Source organism: Coregonus lavaretus (genome assembly GCF_964263955.1).
Source record: "Coregonus lavaretus genome assembly, chromosome: 21".
Lineage (NCBI taxonomy): Eukaryota > Metazoa > Chordata > Actinopteri > Salmoniformes > Salmonidae > Coregonus > Coregonus lavaretus.
The window spans coordinates 12,917,577-12,936,858 of NC_140008.1; the positions used below are offsets into that span (position 1 = coordinate 12,917,577).

The 19,282-nt window shown below is 43.5% G+C and overlaps 1 protein-coding gene across 2 annotated transcripts in view; it reads right to left on the bottom strand.

The window, feature by feature from the left end:
• Positions 1-15,618: 15,618 nt before the first annotated feature.
• Positions 15,619-19,282, bottom strand: part of LOC311149233 (Golgi apparatus protein 1-like) — a 29,987-nt gene continuing 26,323 nt past the window's right edge. For both annotated transcript variants that reach the window (XM_084186318.1, XM_084186317.1), the window contains one exon: positions 15,619-19,108. In XM_084186318.1, coding sequence (XP_084042444.1) covers positions 18,941-19,108 — 168 coding nt within the window. In that variant the 3' untranslated portion in view covers positions 15,619-18,940. The remainder of the gene's footprint in view (positions 19,109-19,282) is intronic.

The window sequence follows — 19,282 nt, forward strand, 5'->3', positions numbered from 1 at the left end:
GCTGGCTGACGGGTCTGGCTGCTCATGGCTGGCTGACGGATCTGGCTGCTCATGGCTGGCTGACGGATCTGGCTGCTCATAGCTGGCTGATGGTGCTGGCTGGGAGACTGGCGGTGGAGGCGGACCCCAGCCTCGGATTGCAGTCAACATCTCCAGCAGGGCGGCTCCCATCTGCAGGATCTGCTCTTCCTGGTCCCGAACCCGAGCTTCCAGTCTAGTATGGGCTGCGTCGGCTCCTGCTGATTCCATAGCAGATGTATGATTCTGTATGGCGGAAGGCTCTAGCGGCTCCTGTCTGGCGGAAGGCTCTGAAGGCTCATGGCAGACGGACGGCTTTGCAGGCTCAGTACAGACGGGCGGCTTATGCAGCGCTTGGCAGACGGGCAGTTCAGACGCCATAGGGCCGACGGGCAGTTCAGGCGCCGTTGGGCAGACGGCAGACTCTGGCCGACTGGTGACGCACCCCGTAGGATTCGTGCGTGGAGCAGGAACAGGCCGGGCTGGGCTGGCGACGCGCACCTTATCCCTGGTGCGAGTGGCCGGAACAGGCCGGGCCGGGCTGGCGACGCACATCGTGGACCTGGTGCGTGGAGTAGGAACAGACCGGTCCGTACCGGGAACACCCACCACTGGCCTTAACTGGGGATCAAGAACGGACCGGACCAGACTGGGAACACACTTCAGTCTCTCATGCCGTGCCACAACAACTTCCTTCCCTCTACTCGCCAATGGCTCCCGTAATCCGATAGCCTTTTCTCCAGCTCTACCTGTGGCAGCCTCCTGCTGCCCAGCTGCCCAAGCCATGTGCCCCCCCCCAAAAATTTCTTGGGGTTGCCTCTCTTCCACGGGCTTCCAGCCTCGCCTTCGCGCTGCCTCCTCGTACCACCTCCTCTCGGCTTTGGCTGCCTCCAGCTCTTCACGAGGGAGGCGATATTCTCCCGGTTGTGCCCAAGGATCCTTTCCGTCCAATAACTCCTCCCATGTCCAGACCTTAGGAGGCGTCCATAACTCCTGTGTAGGTAGGTCCTGTTGCCGCTTGTTACGCTGCTTGGTCCTTTTGTGGTGGGTTATTCTGTCACGATCGTCTGAAGGATTGGACCAATGCGCAGCGTTGCGAGTGAACATAATGACTTTAATATAAAGCAACCACGAAAAAACAACAAAAGACGATACGTGAAGTTCTAATACTGAATAAGACTAACAGCAACAAAGAAACAATAACCCACAAACCAAAGGTGAAAACACACAGAATATATATGGCTCCCAATCAGAGATAACGAGCCGACAGCTGAGACTCGTTACCTCCGATTGGGAGTCATTAACCAATCACAACTAGACACAAACAAAATGAAACTCACCCATCCCCAACACCACCAAATGAAATACACCCGAACACATGAAAATGAACAACCCTGGCTCAATTCTCAAAGTCCATAGAGCCAGAGTGTCACACTCATGTCAAAATAAAACTCATTTTTTGTCCACCTATGGCACAAAATCAAGGACTATAAGTGCTGGATAGAACATAGACTTAGATAGACATGGCATCATTGTATCTGTCCCATTATGGCGTCTGTGAGAGCACGGGCACTGCCATTAAGGCCATCTCCATTTTGAAGTAGTCCATTTTCTTCTACTACTACTTTTATGAGTTGGTAAACAAACTGAAAGGGTGCATACTGCCACCTGGAGTGTGTTGTTTGAACAGATATAATGCCAAGGTTGGCGAACATCTGCCACCTGTAGTTATGGAATGTTTGCTCACAAGTATAATTCATTGGCTGATCCCTCTTGGTGACCTGGATGGAATTCTGTGATCCTTCCTTAACCCCTAGGAAGTCCCATCCAGTTCACTACTTCAAAATGGTGAAAGTCCTCAATGGTGCTGCCCATGCTAAAACGATCAGGCTTTTGGCCACTAGAGTCCTCTATCTATCTCTATTGGACAGAAGTAGTAGGCCTAACATGAAAGTGAAATAATAATGGTCCGTTTGAGTGTCATTCTGACGTTTTTAAAATACATAACACTTATTTAATTGTATTTATTTTACAAATATACACATAGGCCTACAATCATATTAATTATATTTTATTTTATTGAAATATTTGCTCTCTGAACAAGCTCATCTCAAAGCCTCTTTCTCTAGCACCAAAATTGGAATACATCGTGACGTCAAGCGTAATTTCAGCCCGTCCCCTTTTGGTGAATGGAGAATCCGCTATCCAATTGTGGCAGTCGAAAACAGCAACATTGTTTCCTTGTGTAGAGAATGGGTCTCAGTAACCCGATAAATTACTAAAGAAATGCTTAGATTAAGATAACATTGATACGCTCTCTAAGTCACCTAGTGCGGTGACTTATTGGTGAAGACATGGAAAAACAACCGAGGTTATTGGCATCCCAACTCCTGAAAAACAGCGTCTTCGAAGTATTGTTAAACCGTGTGATTCTGACATGGAAAGAGATTCCGGCCAATAAAAAACGTGTTTCAGGCAGTATACATCACCCGTTCAAAGTCGGTAAGTGTCAAAAGATAAACTGGGTATTAAGTGCAAAGATATATGCTACTAATATATTCCGACTGAGACATCTAGGGACAGATAGGTGATTTATAGCCTATAGTATGTTCTCTTTGTTGGATATATTCGCTATCCACATTCGCGTAAACACGTAACGTGCGCATTCACAATTATCTGGATCTTAGTCTCAAAATATATAAATGTTTTGTTGCCTGCCCCTAACCTTTTTGCTGATGAAAGACAATACATTATTGTTATTGTCAACGAATGACATGGTATGTTAAAGCCTAAATTAGGCGTAGATGTAAAGGGCACTCTATAGGCCTATCTGAAACAGACAACAAGGACAGTTTAGTGCAGTCTTTTGTTTTTATTTTATAGATGCATTTGTATCATAGCAGCGAGACTATCCATTGGCCAGAACTTAGTTTTGAAAGCAAGCCAATTCTGAGTTGTTGAATGTTTGACAGCTGGGCCGCGGAATGCGGCGGCGGCCCTGGCTTGGGTAGATTCACTATGTCGGGTCAATTGGATGTTACGCGATTTGTTCTTGGAGTTTGCAATCACCTCATACGGTAGGCCTAATAACCGCTATAGCGCTTGCACGGTAGCCTTCGTGTTGTCAGTCTATTCCCACTGCATTTAAACGCACAAACCACTGCAAAAAAAAACGCATGAACCTACAGGATCGGGTCACCGCCTTGATGTTAGCGGAGAACGATAGGGTGTTGTCCAGGGTCACGCCAAGGCTCTTCGCACTCTGGGAGGAGGACACAACAGAGTTGTCAACCGTGATGGCAAGATCATGGAACGGGCAGTCCTTCCCCGGGAGGAAGAGCAGCTCCGTCTTGCCAAGGTTCAGCTTGAGGTGGTGATCCGTCATCCATACTGATATGTCTGCCAGAGATGCAATTCGCCACCCGGTTATCAGAAGGGGGAAAGGAGAAGATAAGTTGTGTGTCGTCTGCGTAGCAATGATAGGAGAGGCCATGTGAGGATATGACAGAGCCAAGTGACTTGGTGTATAGCGAGAATAGGAGAGGGCCTAGAACTGAGCCCTGGGGGACACCAGTGGTGAGAGCACGTGGTGCGGAGACAGATTCTCGCCATGCCACTTGGTAGGAGCGACCGGTCAGGTAGGACGCAATCCAAGAGTGAGCCGCGCCGGAGATGCCCAACTCGGAGAGGGCGGAGAGGAGGATCTGATGGTTCACAGTATCAAAGGCAGCAGACAGGTCTAGAAGGACAAGAGCAGAGGGGAGAGAGTTAGCTTTAGCAGTGCGGAGAGCCTCCGTGACACAGAGAAGAGCAGTTTCAGTTGAATGACCAGTCTTGAAACCTGACTGGTTTGGATCAAGAAGGTCATTCTGAGAGAGATAGCAAGAGAGTTGGCTAAAGACGGCACGCTCAAGAGTTTTGGAGAGAAAAGAAAGAAGGGATACTGGTCTGTAGTTGTTGACATCGGAGGGATCGAGTGTAGGTTTTTTGAGAAGGGGTGCAACTCTCGCTCTCTTGAAGACGGAAGGGACATAGCCAGCGGTCAAGGATGAGTTGATGAACGAGGTGAGGTAAGGGAGAAGGTCACCGGAGATGGTCTGGAGAAGAGAGGAGGTGATAGGGCAGGTTGTTGGGCGGCCGGCCGTCACAAGTCGGAAGACTTCATCTGGAGAGAGAGGGGAGAAAGAAGTCAAAGCATAGGGTAGGGCAGTGTGAGCAGGACCAGCAGTGTCATTTGACTTAACAAACGAGGATCGGATGTCGTCAACCTTCTTTTCAAAATGGTTGACGAAGTCATCCACAGAGAGGGGGGAGGGGGAGGAGGATTCAGCAGGGAGGAGAAGGTGGCAAAGAGCTTCCTAGGGTTAGAGGCAGATGCTTGGAATTTAGAGTGGTAGAAAGTGGCTTTAGCAGCAGAAACAGAGGAAGAAAATGTAGAGAGGAGGGAGTGAAAAGATGCCAGGTCCGCAGGGAGTCTAGTTTTCCTCCATTTCCGCTCGGCTGCCCGGAGCCCTGTTCTGTGAGCTCGCAATGAGTCATCAAGCCACGGAGCAGGAGGGGAGGACCGAGCCGGCCGGGAGGATAGGGGACATAGAGAGTCAAAGGATGCAGAAAGGGAGGAGAGGAGGATTGAGGAGGCAGAATCAGGAGATTGGAGGGAGAAGGATTGAGCAGAGGGAAGAGATGATAGGATGGAAGAGGAGAGAGTAGCGGGAGAGAGAGAGCGAAGGTTGCGACGGCGCATTACCATCTGAGTAGGGGCAGAGTGAGTAGTGTTGGAGGAGAGTGAGAGAGAAAAGGATACAAAGTAGTGGTCGGAGACATGGAGGGGAGTTGCAGTGAGATTAGTAGAAGAACAGCATCTAGTAAAGATGAGGTCAAGCGTATTGCCTGCCTTGTGAGTAGGGGGGGACGGTGAGAGGGTGAGGTCAAAAGAGGAGAGGAGTGGAAAGAAGGAGGCAGAGAGAAATTAGTCAAAGCTAGACGTAGGGAGGTTAAAGTCACCCAGAACTGTGAGGGTTTAGAACAACAATGGCAAAAACGGTATACAAAAAAGTATAAATATACCACCAAAAGGGCACTTGTGAGTGGGAGGGCAAAGGGCAGATGCTCAGGCACAGGTAGACCCCTATCTGTGAATGAGGTTTCATTTCCAGTTTTTAGGACTACAAACTGGCGAGCTCTATGGCCACAACCATCTGTGACAATCTAAAGAGAGAAAGAATGCTTTGAGTACAAAACTGTGGATACATTAGAGACCATTAGAGACCATTTTCTCTGGCACGCTCAATTCTCTTAGCATATCTATCAAGTCTAATGCGACAAAATAATTGTGGAGAATCTAAGGCTGGTTACAATTTTTTTTTTGAAAGTCTTGGCAAAACTAGAGGTTAGGAATCTGGGCTAATATCCATACAGTTTCTCTCTAGCAAAACACAGAACACAGAATTGGTCTTGACCTGACCCTTAAAAACAATGTGCACACACAAACATTTGATGCTAAAATTATTTTTATTATTTTATAATGCTTGAAGAATTTTATATAGAAATGGATATAGAAAACAAGGGAAAGAATGAGAATGAATTTCAGATAATATTTGTAAAATTGCAGAGGTCACTTGTTAGCAAGGAAAACGTCAGGAACTGAAAAAATACAAAAAGGTATCATTGTTAGAATCATGTAATACTGTGTGTCAAACAAACTTCAGTCATATGATGATCTTGAGTGGATTGTGCTCTCGAGTTTATTTATTTATCTGTGAAGTTTACCTCTGTCAGCAAGTCCTTTTCACTACCACTACACATACAATGCATTCCAATGGGGATATGCTGCTATCAACTGAAAAACATAGCATCTCTGGTCTAAAACGAGGTTGAAAGACAGTTCCAATGAAGGCAGACAAGTGCTGGAAAACATAGTGGAGATCACCTTGTTTTCACTTTTTGGGTGCTGCGCACGTGCGCGGTGTGCATTTCCTCCAGGACTGCCGTGCAGAAAAAATGCCATGCCACGCAGAGACGCAAGAGATTGAATTGAACTGAGTTCCGTCCATTAGTTTGCACTATATATATCAACGTTTTTTCTGTGATCGAATCAACATGATATAATCCCATTTTCAATGCAACAAACCAAAACAAATCTAACTTTGAAAGATTGAGTGTGTTATTTTGTTATAGGCAGAGCCAGAGCGCAACGGAGGAGAATTCTATTGGCGGGGGTAGCCCACGATCGGCCTTTCAATCACCCGAGAGTGGATGCGTTTTTCTGATCAGAGCGCAGAGCAGCGCGTTTGCACATTTGTTGATATTCTTTGCTAGTTAGCGAGTTATTAGCCCAGTTATAGATGAGTATAGGTCAGCAATGCGGAATTACTGCTTCCTACAAGAGCACAAAACAAATAGGCTACATTTCAAGCTGTCTTTTAAAAGCCAGTCAGGTAAAAAGCCTATTTTAATTAAAGGGGCAGTGTTGTATTTTGAGACGGGCTTCAATATGCAAATAATGTAGGCCTGCATTGAACACCACATATGGGCTATTGTAGGCTATATCATAGAAATCAAAAGTTATTTCCATGTGAAAATGTTATGGGATTTGCTCCATTGGTTTTGTTGGTAGGCCTACATTGTGCTTAAATAGCCACATTAGCCTATTGGCTACTGTCTAAAACTGTAATGGTACAGCCTTAGTATTCACTGAAGTAGTTTTGTGTGCTTTGTGTTGTTGTGTTGTTTCTCACAGGTGCTGATTGGTTGAAGACTGTCTCTCCTCCTGAAACTGAATCAATGGTTGTACAAAGACGTTGTAGACAACGTTCCACAAAATTCTCACAAAGTTCAAGTTTCCGCTCACAAGGCCTAAAATTTGCTCAGTGCCCCAAAAGATTTGAGGGAACATTGTCTACAACCTCTTTGTACAACCATTGATTCAGTTTCAGGAGGAGAGATCTTCAACCAATCAGCACCTGTGAGAAACGATACAACAACACAAAGCTACTTCAGTTAATAGTAACACCCCTCAAATCACAACACAATATAATAGAGAACATACATCCTCATCATGGGTCTTGAATGAAGAGAACCGACAGAAACCGGTTTGTGGCTGCAGGCAGGCAGTGTTGAGGATCAGTGAACACCAAGAGGGTTCTGTCATCCTCTTCCCTAATTAATACAGCCTGCAAACAGAGTTGAGATGCTCACCACTAATGGCTTGTCAGAGGTAGCAGGCCATGGATCCAGCTAGCCAACACCAGCAGCCCCACGGTGGGTGATGATAGTCCACTGGGATGGAGAGAGAGGGCTAACTCAGCTCTATGGTCCTCTCCTCTGGAGGGAATCGTTATCTTATACACCTGACCTGCTGTTACTGTATCAAGCAATCTCCATATTCTCTCGGTCTTGTGTGTGAGTGTGTGTGTGTGTGTAGGTCTGATAAAGGTATTGTGTGTGTAATTGGTAGTGGCTTCCTCCTCTAGCCTGAAGTGAAAGTCATTAAAATACAGTGGTTTTTAGAAGAGGATTGTAATTGTAATCCCTTCCTCCAATTCTAGTTTGCCATACAATGCAGCAACCAAGAAAAATATTGCTTGAGTTAGTCCTTTTTAAAGTTTTATGCAAGCTTACAGGTTATCCATGCTCTGGAGAGGAGCAACGCGCGTGCACACGCCATCCCTGTAGACTACATTACACAGATTCATTCTCTACATCACTCACTCAACTCCTCCACGGAGTTGAGCTCAGACTAGTGTTTGAAATGAACCTCCAACTTCTTCGAGTTGCTAAACCCGTGTACCTATGTTTGTCCTCTGCATGCCTTTCTTTGTTTGCTGAAATCCATACTTATAATAAAATGTTAATCAAATACAACCACCGACTGTTTCCTCATTGCTGTTACTCTAATGGCAACTCAGCGTGAATGTGCATGTGCCAATTTAATCTCAACAAGGAAACAGTCAGTGGTTGTATTTGATTAATGTTTTATTTTAAAAAGTATGGATTTCAGCAAACAAAGAAAGGCATGCAGAGGACAAACAGGTACACGGTAAGAGTTTAAGAATGTACATTTTTGAAGTATCGACGCATAGTTACTTGAAGGAGTCCGAGGTTCATTTAAAAAACTATAGTCTGAGGTACTTGGCTAGAGCTGTTGTGTCTCACTGTAAAATCAAAATATCATAGCAACTATTCACAATAACGTAAGCAGTCTCAGAATCATATTATGACACAGCCCTCTAATGGCAAAATCCCAGATGAGTTTTTCGTGACTACTTCAAATCTTCCAAAAGCAGAGCCAAGATAGGAGAATTCAGAGCTATGGATGCACTGGACATGACTGTTGTCTAGACTCTAGTCTAAAGGAATCCAAACAAAAGGAGTCACCTTGTGGACATCTAGCAAGCTGCACCTAAAAACAGGGGGAGACTTAGCACATGAAAGAGAGAGACTACTCAGCATGTGGTAGATTCTGGTCCTCATCTTGCCTTTAAACTGGTCGTCTGTTAAGCATGGAGAAATGTGGCATCTGCTCTCGAGGCTGCAACCAGGACTCATGGATGGACGTAACATAGTAAATGTAAATCCGGGACATGCCAATTCGTAGTATATGTTACGTTTCGGATGGTATATATTAATTTGTGGATGTCCATCATCCATTTCGTATGATATGTTACGAATTTGCTGCAACCTGGACTCCGGGGTTAGGTGGCTAACGTTAGCTAGGCTAGGGGTTAGGGTCAGGGGTTAAGGTTGGTGTAAAGGTTACGGTTATAAGTTAAAGGGTTAAGGTTAGGGGAAGGGTTAGATAACATGGTAAGTAGTTGCAAAGTAGCAAGTAGTTGCTAATAAGCTAAAATGCTAAAGTTGTACGTGATGAGATTCGAACACGCAACCTTTGGGTTGCTAGACGTTGGAATTATACACTGAGTGTACAAAACAAGCATTTCACTACACCCGCAACAACATCTGCAAAATATGTGTATGTGACCATTAAAATTAGATTTGATTAAGAAAACCTTCCTAATATTGAGTTCCACCCCCTTTTGCCCTCAGAACAGCCTCAATTCGTCTGGGAATGGACTCTACAAGGTGTCGAAAATGTTCTACAGGGATGCTGGCCCATGTTGACTCCAATGCTTCCCACAGTTGTGTCAAGTTAGCTGGATGTCCTTTGGGTGGTGGACCATTCTTGATACACACGGGAAACTGTTGAGCGTGGAAAAACCCAGCAGTGTTGCAGTTCTTGACACAAACCGGTGCGCCTAGCACCTACTATCATACCCAGTTCAAAGGCAAAATCTACACTGATTGAAGTGGATTTAACAGGTGACATCAATAAGAGATCATAGCGTTTACCTGGATTCACCTGGTCAGTCTATGTCATGGAAAGAGCAGGTGTTCCTAATGTCTTGTACACTCAGTGTACAACCAACCACCCTACTTTCGTTTTTGCCTTAATTAGTTAAATATAACTAAATGTAAATTATGAATCATGAGAGAGCCATAAACAATAGCTATTAATGCTTCATACTCAAACAAAGGTTACAATCTCACCTTTCTGGTAAAAATAGTTATAAATTGCTGAGGTGTAGTCACTTCTGAGGACACAAGGACAAGGACACAATACAAATATGATAAAAATATGAAAATATGAAATATTTTATATGATGTATTTCCTATTCAACAAAACTGTATGAATAAGGCTTGAAATGACTTATATGCTTTCTAAATATAACATAATAAAATTATAAAACAACTAACTATAAGATTTCACCTTCCTTATAACTGCAAAATACATATTTGTATGTTTAGTGTTAGAGAAAATGTGCTATTTAGATCTACGGTGTCCACAGATCGATTTATGAGCAAAAATTATGACTGGAACAAGTACCAGAACCACGCAGGTCCCCTAAACAGGGGACTTTACATCTAAGATGTTTTTAAAGCTGCAATATGTACCTTTTTGGGGCAACCCGACCAAATTTACATAGAAATGTAAGTTATAGATATGTCATTCTCATTGAAAACAAGTCTAAGAAGTGGTAGATACAGTATGTTCTATGTGCATATTTCTATGCTTCCCGTTCTTAAGTTTCATTTTTGCGTCTTTTACTTTCGGGTTTTGTACACCAGCTTCAAACAGCTGAAAATACAATATTTTCAGTTATTGAAAATATATTTTTTGGTGGTACAATGATTATCTTGCTTGTTTTGTCACATTAACTGAAATCAGGCAAACTATTAGAATTTTTTCAACCAGGAAATGGCGGAGTGATTTCTGCATACTGTATAGAGCCCCACAGCGGAGGTGTCATAATACCCATAAAACCTAGCGGTCAAATAGGGAAATGGTTCCAATAATTTTTCCACCATTAATTTTTCCCATAGGGGATTTTAGAAACATGCACAAGACAGTTCACAGAATTGTCAATTTAAAGAAATGTAGCCAATTTATTTATTACTACATTTAGCTAACATTAGATAGTTAATCCAGAGATTCTTAACTTTGCCTCGATTCGGCAGTCTCGTCCAGATCATCATGGTATTTGTCTTTATTATGATAGCCATATTAGCAGATAATTAGCATTTCATTTTGGGGGGGGTAAATAGAGGCGAATATATTGATAAAAGTAATCTTGTCCTAGATAGATTTACACGGTTATCAAAACATCACGCCAGGGTAAGCCTATATGAAACACAGCCCTTACTTTAAGTCTTTCTAAAATCCCCTATGGGAAAAATGTATGGTGGAAAAACGATAGGAACCATTCCCTGTGACCTCTAAGTTTTATGGGTATTATGACTCATAATGTGGTACTATATTGCGCCTTTAAGTAACCTCCTGTCTTATGTAACCATACCAAACTAACATATCATACTATTTGAGTATGCTGGATTTATGTTTACTATGTTATGTCTATGAGACTAGGCTTGGGGGAAAAGTAGAGGAGAAATGTATTAGCTGTGTTTACTGTTCATGTCGCTGTTGTGTATGAATGAGTCTCGCAATTGAAAGACCATTTATTTATATTTATAGGCTATTCGATTTAAACAACAAATACTGTAGGGTATATAAAAGGTAACTTATTTTAATTCTACGTTTATTTTGTTATTCCACGAAGTTCAAGAATCCAGGTGAAGACTTGTAGTTGACTTTTTCCAGGATAAATCATTAGCTTAGTGTTGTTATGGTGATGTTGTGTTTGCATCACCTCTATCTATATTGTCCATGGGAAGGTGAGTACAACATTTGTTCTAGCCAACAGCTATTGCTCTGGTTTTGTTTCTCTTGAATTATTACTTTTTATGGAATATTGCTATTGATTTTATTATGAAAATCATGTTTCATTTAATGCTACATATTCATTCTAGATACAAAGGGAATAAGGGATTTTGTATATCAGCCGTACTAAAGACGTCAAAGGTGAATGGATGCTATTTAGTTGAGCATTTCTCCTCTGCATAAACAAGAAGACATCCTTTGATGGAAGCCACAATCTGCAATGTTAAACCTGATCTACCCACTAAAAAGAGTGTGTCTGGCGACTCTGAAGTGGAGCAGCCAGCAGTCCACATGCAGGGGTGAGTCAGAGCCCTGAGCCTTCGCCCACCTCTGTCTGTGTCTCCTCTCCCTCCATGCCTGGAAGGATAACATGGTGTATTCTACTGTTATATGGGACATCATTCATTGCTGTATTCAATATTTATGAGTGAGGAATCCCTCTTTTTCTACTGTATGTAGACTGTGTCTTATTGCTTTTACTTTGTGGTGTAATCTTTTAGGTCTCTTTTTGTTCCCCAGTCTTAATCCCCCCTCCCGCCCTACCCACGCCCTCCTACCTCTCTTCGTCCTCCCTCTCCACTTCATCCTCCTCTTCCTCCTCCTCCACCACCCACTCCTTCTCCTCCACGTCCTCCCAGCCTTCGGTCCCGCTGCATCCCAGTTCCATGGCTCCTCCCGCTGCACCTGTGACGCAGTCTTCAGCATAAGCGGGCACGACAGCAACATCTGCTCAGGTCAATACGGCCAAACCTTACCTGAAAGGAAGAAAGAAGAGTCAACCACCGAAATGGTCAAACACCATGGGCTCCTCTACTTAAAATGTGTTTCACTTTTAAGAACCAATCGGTTCTTAGAACCAGACAATCTTAGAACTGTATGTAGGTCGTGGGATCTTTATATAGGAGTGCAGTCAGTGCACTGTTGTGATATTGGAAGAGGCCCCAATACATCAGAGCTTACAAAATACTGTATGTAGCCTAAAGTACTATCTATATCAGTGACATAGACGAGCTGTGTGTTTCAGACATCGATGATGGTCAGCTGTTCCCGCGGGCCCAGCCTGGGCGCCTGTGTATGCAGACCTGTATCAACACCACTGTGTGAGACCGCAGCTCAAAATGTCAGGACCACCGAAAAGAGCCTGTGGTCCACAAAGCGTCTCAGAGTGCTGATCTAGGATCAGTTTAGCTTTTTAGATCATAAAGAATAATATTATATGGACAGATCCTAGATCAGACCATTCCACCAATAAGAGCTACTACAGTACCCTGGTCTGAGCCACGGTTTGTTACAGGGAGATTATATTTTGATACCACCTCTGATATTTAGCACTATTAGTGTCCATGGATTTTTGATGGAACAGTGCTACTTTGTAATTGCAATGGAAACTAACATAAAAAATGGCACGTGCATCAAGACTTCTCCTATGTAAGTAACTGGTATAACAAAAACACCACTACTACCCTATCTAGTGTCAATACGCTTGCCGTTTTAACCAAACCCTATCGTGGTTGCACTAGGAGATTAAAAGCTACACTGATTCAATGTAGAAAGAGATTCCCTTCACTCTCAATCATTTTGAAACAAACTAACAATTTAGCTGTTTCTGTGGAGAAAATTTCATTTTCACCACAGTGCAGCTCCACCCATCATTTGGCTCACATAACCTCATTCACCTAAATTAGCCCTTGCTCTGAACAATTCATTTTTTATTGAGCATACAAATAACTACTGCAATTAAGACAGATACACAAAACGACAATAGAAAACATTATTTACAGTGGTTTAAGGATGTGAGTTTGGATTTATTTCTCAGTCAAGTTATATTTCCCGGGTGAAACAAGAAGAACCCTCCTCCCCCTATCCCTGCACCTCCTTGTACTCTGTCCCAGGCGGTGTAAGAGGAACCAGTGCGTGGTGGGGGACAAGGCCTGCTCCCAGGCTCCCAACTTTGTCTCCTTCCACTTCCTGCCTGTGGTCCCTAACATGTCCGCCCCATGGGTTCTGTTCTGGGTGTCTGCGGCCCGCGCACCGGGCGACATGCTGCGCTTCGGCCTGCTGGGGAGCCGTTGCCGCAGCCACTTCAGTGTGCGACGCTCGGGCAGGCAGACTCCGGTGAGCCCCGTGCAGGGCCCTGCTACTCTGGAGGCAGAGGTGGAGATGAGCTATTCTAGAGTGATGGAGAGTGAGAAGGGAGAATGAGGGGGACAGTAGGAGAGAAAAGGAGAGAGCACTGTCTGGTGTGGTGGAGAGAGAGATTTGAACTACTGCAAGAGCATTGTGGGTAATGGCGATGATGAGGCCTCTGTGTAGATGGCTATGGTGTGTTCTACAGGAAGTCCTGAACCAGCCAAACTGTTAATGTATTTTTTTCTCCCTGGTCTGTCAATACAGGGATCATAATATAATATAATACTTTTTTTATTAGGCTTTAGGCTGCTCTCTTGTTATCACCTTGGATAATTGTACAGGTATTCTTATGAATGAACCTCAGAGGTTGTGTGTTTAATACAATGTTTCTTTGGGCTATGGAATTTGTAACTTTAGAATCACAGGCAGAGCACCACCTCAGCTGTAATGCATACTATATAAGAGAGATCATTAGTATTGAGAATTTCCATATTTAAGTGGTATTTGTCTAGATTTGTTGTTTTGTATGTGTTTGTTTTTTTGTAAGGCATTTGTGATTTGAGGTCCTCCTCAAACAAATGTATATGTTCTGTAACTTTTTTTTGCAATTTCTAAATGTTTGCTTTATTGGATATTCTCTGAAGTGGTAGTAATACATTCATAGAATAAAAATCTATCCATTTAACTAATAGAGCCTGTAAAGCTTCACTGTGCATGTAAAAACAATAGCGTTGGCCAGGGCGATTTGGCTGAGGCACTCGTCCCACTCAGCAGGCTATTGGAGCTGTGTCTTGACCAGCTGATTGCGGAGTGTTCGATTAAATCACAACGTCCAGCAACGGTCTCCAGACATTATGTAAAGAACATTCAAATGACAATATTATCAAAAAGTAAATTGTTTTCTAAATGTTGTCTACTATCCAGTGCACCTGGTCCTTACAGGGACAGTACACTTCCTATCCATCTGCCCATGTATGCACTGGAAGGCAGACAAACAAACACAGGATATATCCCAGTCTCTGGCCTCCACACTGTCATCTATCCATCCATCTGACCATGACCGGATGCACACGCGCACACACAATCCAGAAAACACACATCCAGAATGTCACAGGTCAATACTTCAGATGGTCATGAGGCTAATCTACCTGGCGAATAGGACATCATGTATGTCTGTGTATTCTCAGCCAGATGCATAAGACCCATCTTTGTAGAAAAACTAGCGCAAGGTTTGCCAAACTCGGTCCTCAAAGGGGTGCACGTTTTGGTTTTTGCCCTAGCACTACACAGCTGATTCAAGCTTTGATAATTTGAATCAGCTGTGTAGTGTTAGGGCAAAAACCAAAATGTGCACCCCTTTGGGTCCTGAGGACCAAGTTTGGGAAACGCTGAACTAGAGGTTAATAGTGTTGGGCCAGAGCAGAGCAAATAAATAAGTCGATGTGCCCTTGAGCAAGGCACTTAACCCTAATTGCACCTGTAAGTCACTCTGGATAAGAGCGCCTGCTAAATTAATAAAATGAAAATGTAAAAATCTAACACCTACTGGGGCCGGTCGAGCACATGAAGGGTTAAACCCCATGCAAACAACACAAAGCAAGGCAGTGTGTTCCCTACAAACAGACAGGTAATTCACTACTCGTGACCTGAGCGGACCTCTGGCACCTTATGAGTACTCATCCTGAATGTAAGTTCAACTACCGTGAATGGCAGTCTAACACAGCCTAGCATCGTCGCCAACCAGGCTTCCCTAAAAGGCGTGGCAACGAGGTGAATTTAGAGGTATGGCAATGTGAATCCAAGTACAGCCAGGAACACAGAGTAGGCTAGTAGTCATGCAGATAGTGGAACTGGAGAAAATAAATCCTATGGCATTCTCAATTAGTTGACTGATCACTGGGTGTGCTTCAGAATGTACTAAAATCAACAGGAATCTGCAAATGTATGGCAATTCTGGCTACTTGTGTCCCTAGACTAGATGAATTGTGCGCAGAGACATGGAATGAACATGAGACCCTCCTGGCTTGGACCCTAAACTGAGGGGGAAGGGGAGTTAGTGTAGGTAAGCAGAACGCTTTCAAGGGGTTTTTCAGGCTCTGCCTGGCACTACAACCTCCATCTTCCCAGTGTCCCAACACCTCTCTCAATGGACATTTTGCTGGTACTGGTCATTCTAATCACAGTGGACAACAATATAAAAACCTGCAGTCTTTATTATTAACAAATTGTCCAACTTCATCTGTACAGAACAAAAATCTAAACCAGGGAAATGCGTTATTCTGTTACATCTCAAGTACATGGCATAATCAGAGATTAAAGCAAAAGGACCTCCTTAAATGTATACACAACATATTACAAAACATTTTTCATCATAATCTTAATCATATGTTATAGTCATTGTTAAAGTTATAATTTCATTTTGACTTGAAAGCTTTTGACAGACAGAAATAACAGTAAGCAACAGTATTTAATGCAGTCTGGATAGCACAAGAGAGGAGTGGTGGTAAAAAAAAAAAGAAATAGCCATGAGATCTCTTCTAGGCGTCTGTTAGAGGGTTCTCCTCTCCCAAGTTTGGGTATGACAGCTTTGAGGGGTGCACGTATACACACACACACCTCTGCTCAGTTTGAAGGGGTGTTAGGAGTGGACCAGGGGCCTGTGGTGTGTGTGTATATATTTTATGTACATACATGGGGGATCCCTATCTGGGATTGTCAGAGTAGGCACACATTGATAAATCTACCTTTTGGATGGTTACAGCAGAGCCCATTTTACAAGTCAAATTATCAACAGTTATTACAAGCATGGAAGGAAGCGCTCACACCAATTCAAGAGCAAGGCAATGAAAAACTGCTAAAATCCCATTTACATGGCATGACAGTTTGTTTTGAGAAAACGATTGTTGAATCATGAAAATGCCTTTGAACGCTTCTCCTCGTTGAGAGGAGGGCTTTCCTCTGACTGGATTGGTTAAAGTTTAGGACCCATCTGAAGAAGTACTTTTGAGTTCAGTAACTAAAATGGCAACAGACAGAATTCTTCATTCCCACACTGAGCCAAGAAGCTCCTGGAGTGACATCACCAAGCCCCTCCCCCCAAACTCCTCCTCCTTCCCACCACCAACCTCTGCTCCCAGGCTTCACTTGATGGTGAAACCCTTTGGCTAGAGGCAATAGAGTACCACAGTATGTCTCATAATACCCATAAAACCTAGTGGTCAGACAGGGAAATGGTTCCAATAATTTTTCCACCAGTGGATATTAGAAACACTTAAAATAAGGGCTGTGTTTCATGTAGGCTTACCCTGGCGTGACGTTTTGATAACTATGTAAATCTCTCTCCAACAAGGTGACTTTTATCAATATAGTTGGCTCCATTTACTCTGATTAGAAAATGGTAATTAGCATAAAAGTAGAAATCATGCAGAACTACCAATGTTAGCTAAATGTAGTAATGAACAAATTGGCTACATGTCTTTAAATGGATAATTCTGTGAATTGTCTTGTGCAAGTTTTAAATTGACCTAATACCTGTTAGCAAAGGTGTCAAAAGGGATTTGTAGTTTTGCATGACGTCTACTTTGATGCTAATTAGCATTTTCGAATCAGAGTAAATAGAGCCGAATATATTGATAAAAGTCACCTTGTCGGATTGAGATTTACATGGTTATCAAACTAACACGCCAGGGTAAGTCTACATGAAACACAGCCCTTATTTTAAGTGTTTCTCAAATCCCCTATGGGAAAAATGAATGGTGGAAAAACGATAGGAACCATTTCCCTGTTTGACCACTAGGTTTAATGGGTATTTTGACACCTCCACTGTGGGGCTCTATGAAGAAAAGGCAACAAGAGAATATTCAAATCAAAAAAGAACTCAAACTTTGACCATTAGTAAACAAATAAATAAGGCTATGACCAAACAATATATATATATAGATATAAAAAGAACATAAAAATGTGCAATGGTTCCAGTATAATTTCAAACAAAAACTTCACATCTCTATAAGCATTAGTCTTTTTTTCCTTTTTCATTGTTCTTGACCCCTTCAACCACCAACCTCTCTTCAATACCAATGTAACACCGCTACCAATACCCTTAGCTTAAACCTGCTACATTGCAGGTTCACTACTTGAAAACTAGACAGGAAGCTTTGGAAATGTTAGAAGCCAGTGAATCAAAATTAGACGTATCTTTCTGCACCGTCTGTCACCAGTGTTGTGTCCACTCAGACCACCTAGACCCAGCTCCAACTTCGAAAAGTCCATTGTTAACTGAGTACCTTGAGAGAAATTTGTGTGACTACTCGCCTGGTTGTCCAGCCACCTGGTCAATGCTAACCGTTTCTCTACCATACCACCCATTTGGTTAGCATCATGCTAACCCTAACACAGGCCAAGCATGGAGTGACTGGAGTACCGTTTCAGATTGCACTAAATAAGCAGGCATCCTTGGCACTGGCGCCATCTATGAAACACTGCCAGGTCTGTCAGTATAATCCCAAATAGAGGAATCAATATTGTTTATCATCAGTTATTACGTGTAAGACTGATCTAATATACTGTAGGCTGTTGGACTCCTCTCCTATGTGGCTCAGTCAGTGGAGGACAGTTCACACCTGGCAGTCCCATGGCAAATCAGTGAATCTAATAAAACATCGGCAACCTGAAGTCAGTCAACCACCCCCACCACCCTCTCAGGAGAATAACAAAAATATAAATCATAGAAAAAAAGCGTTAATATTCCCCTTTCACACACACTTTCATTCTCACACACAAACACACACTAATAGCAATTTATCAGTACTGAAATCATTGAAAGCCTCTCAGGCAGGCCATAAGTATGGAGATGTTCTTGCTCTCTCACATAACTCTTACTGTTTACTGTGAACCCACCTCCCCTTCTGCCCCACAGAAAACATCTGGAAAGAAATATTACCTCTAAATGAGAAAGAAAAAACCACTGCAAGAGAAACCAAAAGCAGAATCCAGAATTTCTGCTTATGCCCCATCCTGCTCGCCTTTCCGGGCTGCCCGACGGTACAGATCTGTTAGTGTTAGCTGGTTAGCAGTGGAGCGATGGAGGACAAACAGGTGGCGGCAGAGTCCTTCTAGAAGTCTCCTGTAAAACTTTAGAACATAACGTGAATGAAGACTTCCATCAGTCAGACACTGGAGTGGAGATGGTGGAGGGGTTATGAGTCGGTCTCACAGTCAGGGCATGTCCGCTCTCACACCAGTGAAACTGGGAAACCAACTATTATAGGGGATACAGGCCAGGACCCTACGTGGCCCTGCAACAGCATAGCAATGATGACAGAGAAGCTCGAATGGCTTGCTCCACCCTAGAACCCAGTCTCAGGGACTGACAAGGCGGCTGGGGGGCTAAAACAGGAGGATGGAAAGTAGGAGGAGATGGTTTGTACATGGAGCCAGGCTAAGGTGAGGGCAGCTGGGCTATGTTGAGTGAGGGCCCTGTCCTGGTTCTGCTGCTGTGGCCCTCTGAGGCCCCTCTCTCTACCTGTCCTTGTGCTCCTGCATTACTCGCTTGGTGATGCGGCCACACAGCAGGCCGAACAGGAAGAGAACGCACACGCTCAGGCCAATCATAGCCAGGATGTAGGTCTTGGATGGGGAAGTCATCACCTGCATGGCCAGGTCTGAGAAGCCTTCGGCCGGGGCCACCTGGGAGGGACAGAGGGGAGCAGGTGTGGGTGTCAAAGTATGAACAATTAGAGATTGTTCAATGTGATAGTGTGAGTTCAATGCTAGGCCATAAGAGGGTAGCATCCACTGATAGCTCACAATTCATGACAGAAAATGTAAGTGCATTAAAAGGTATGGTGATAATGTTTGGTA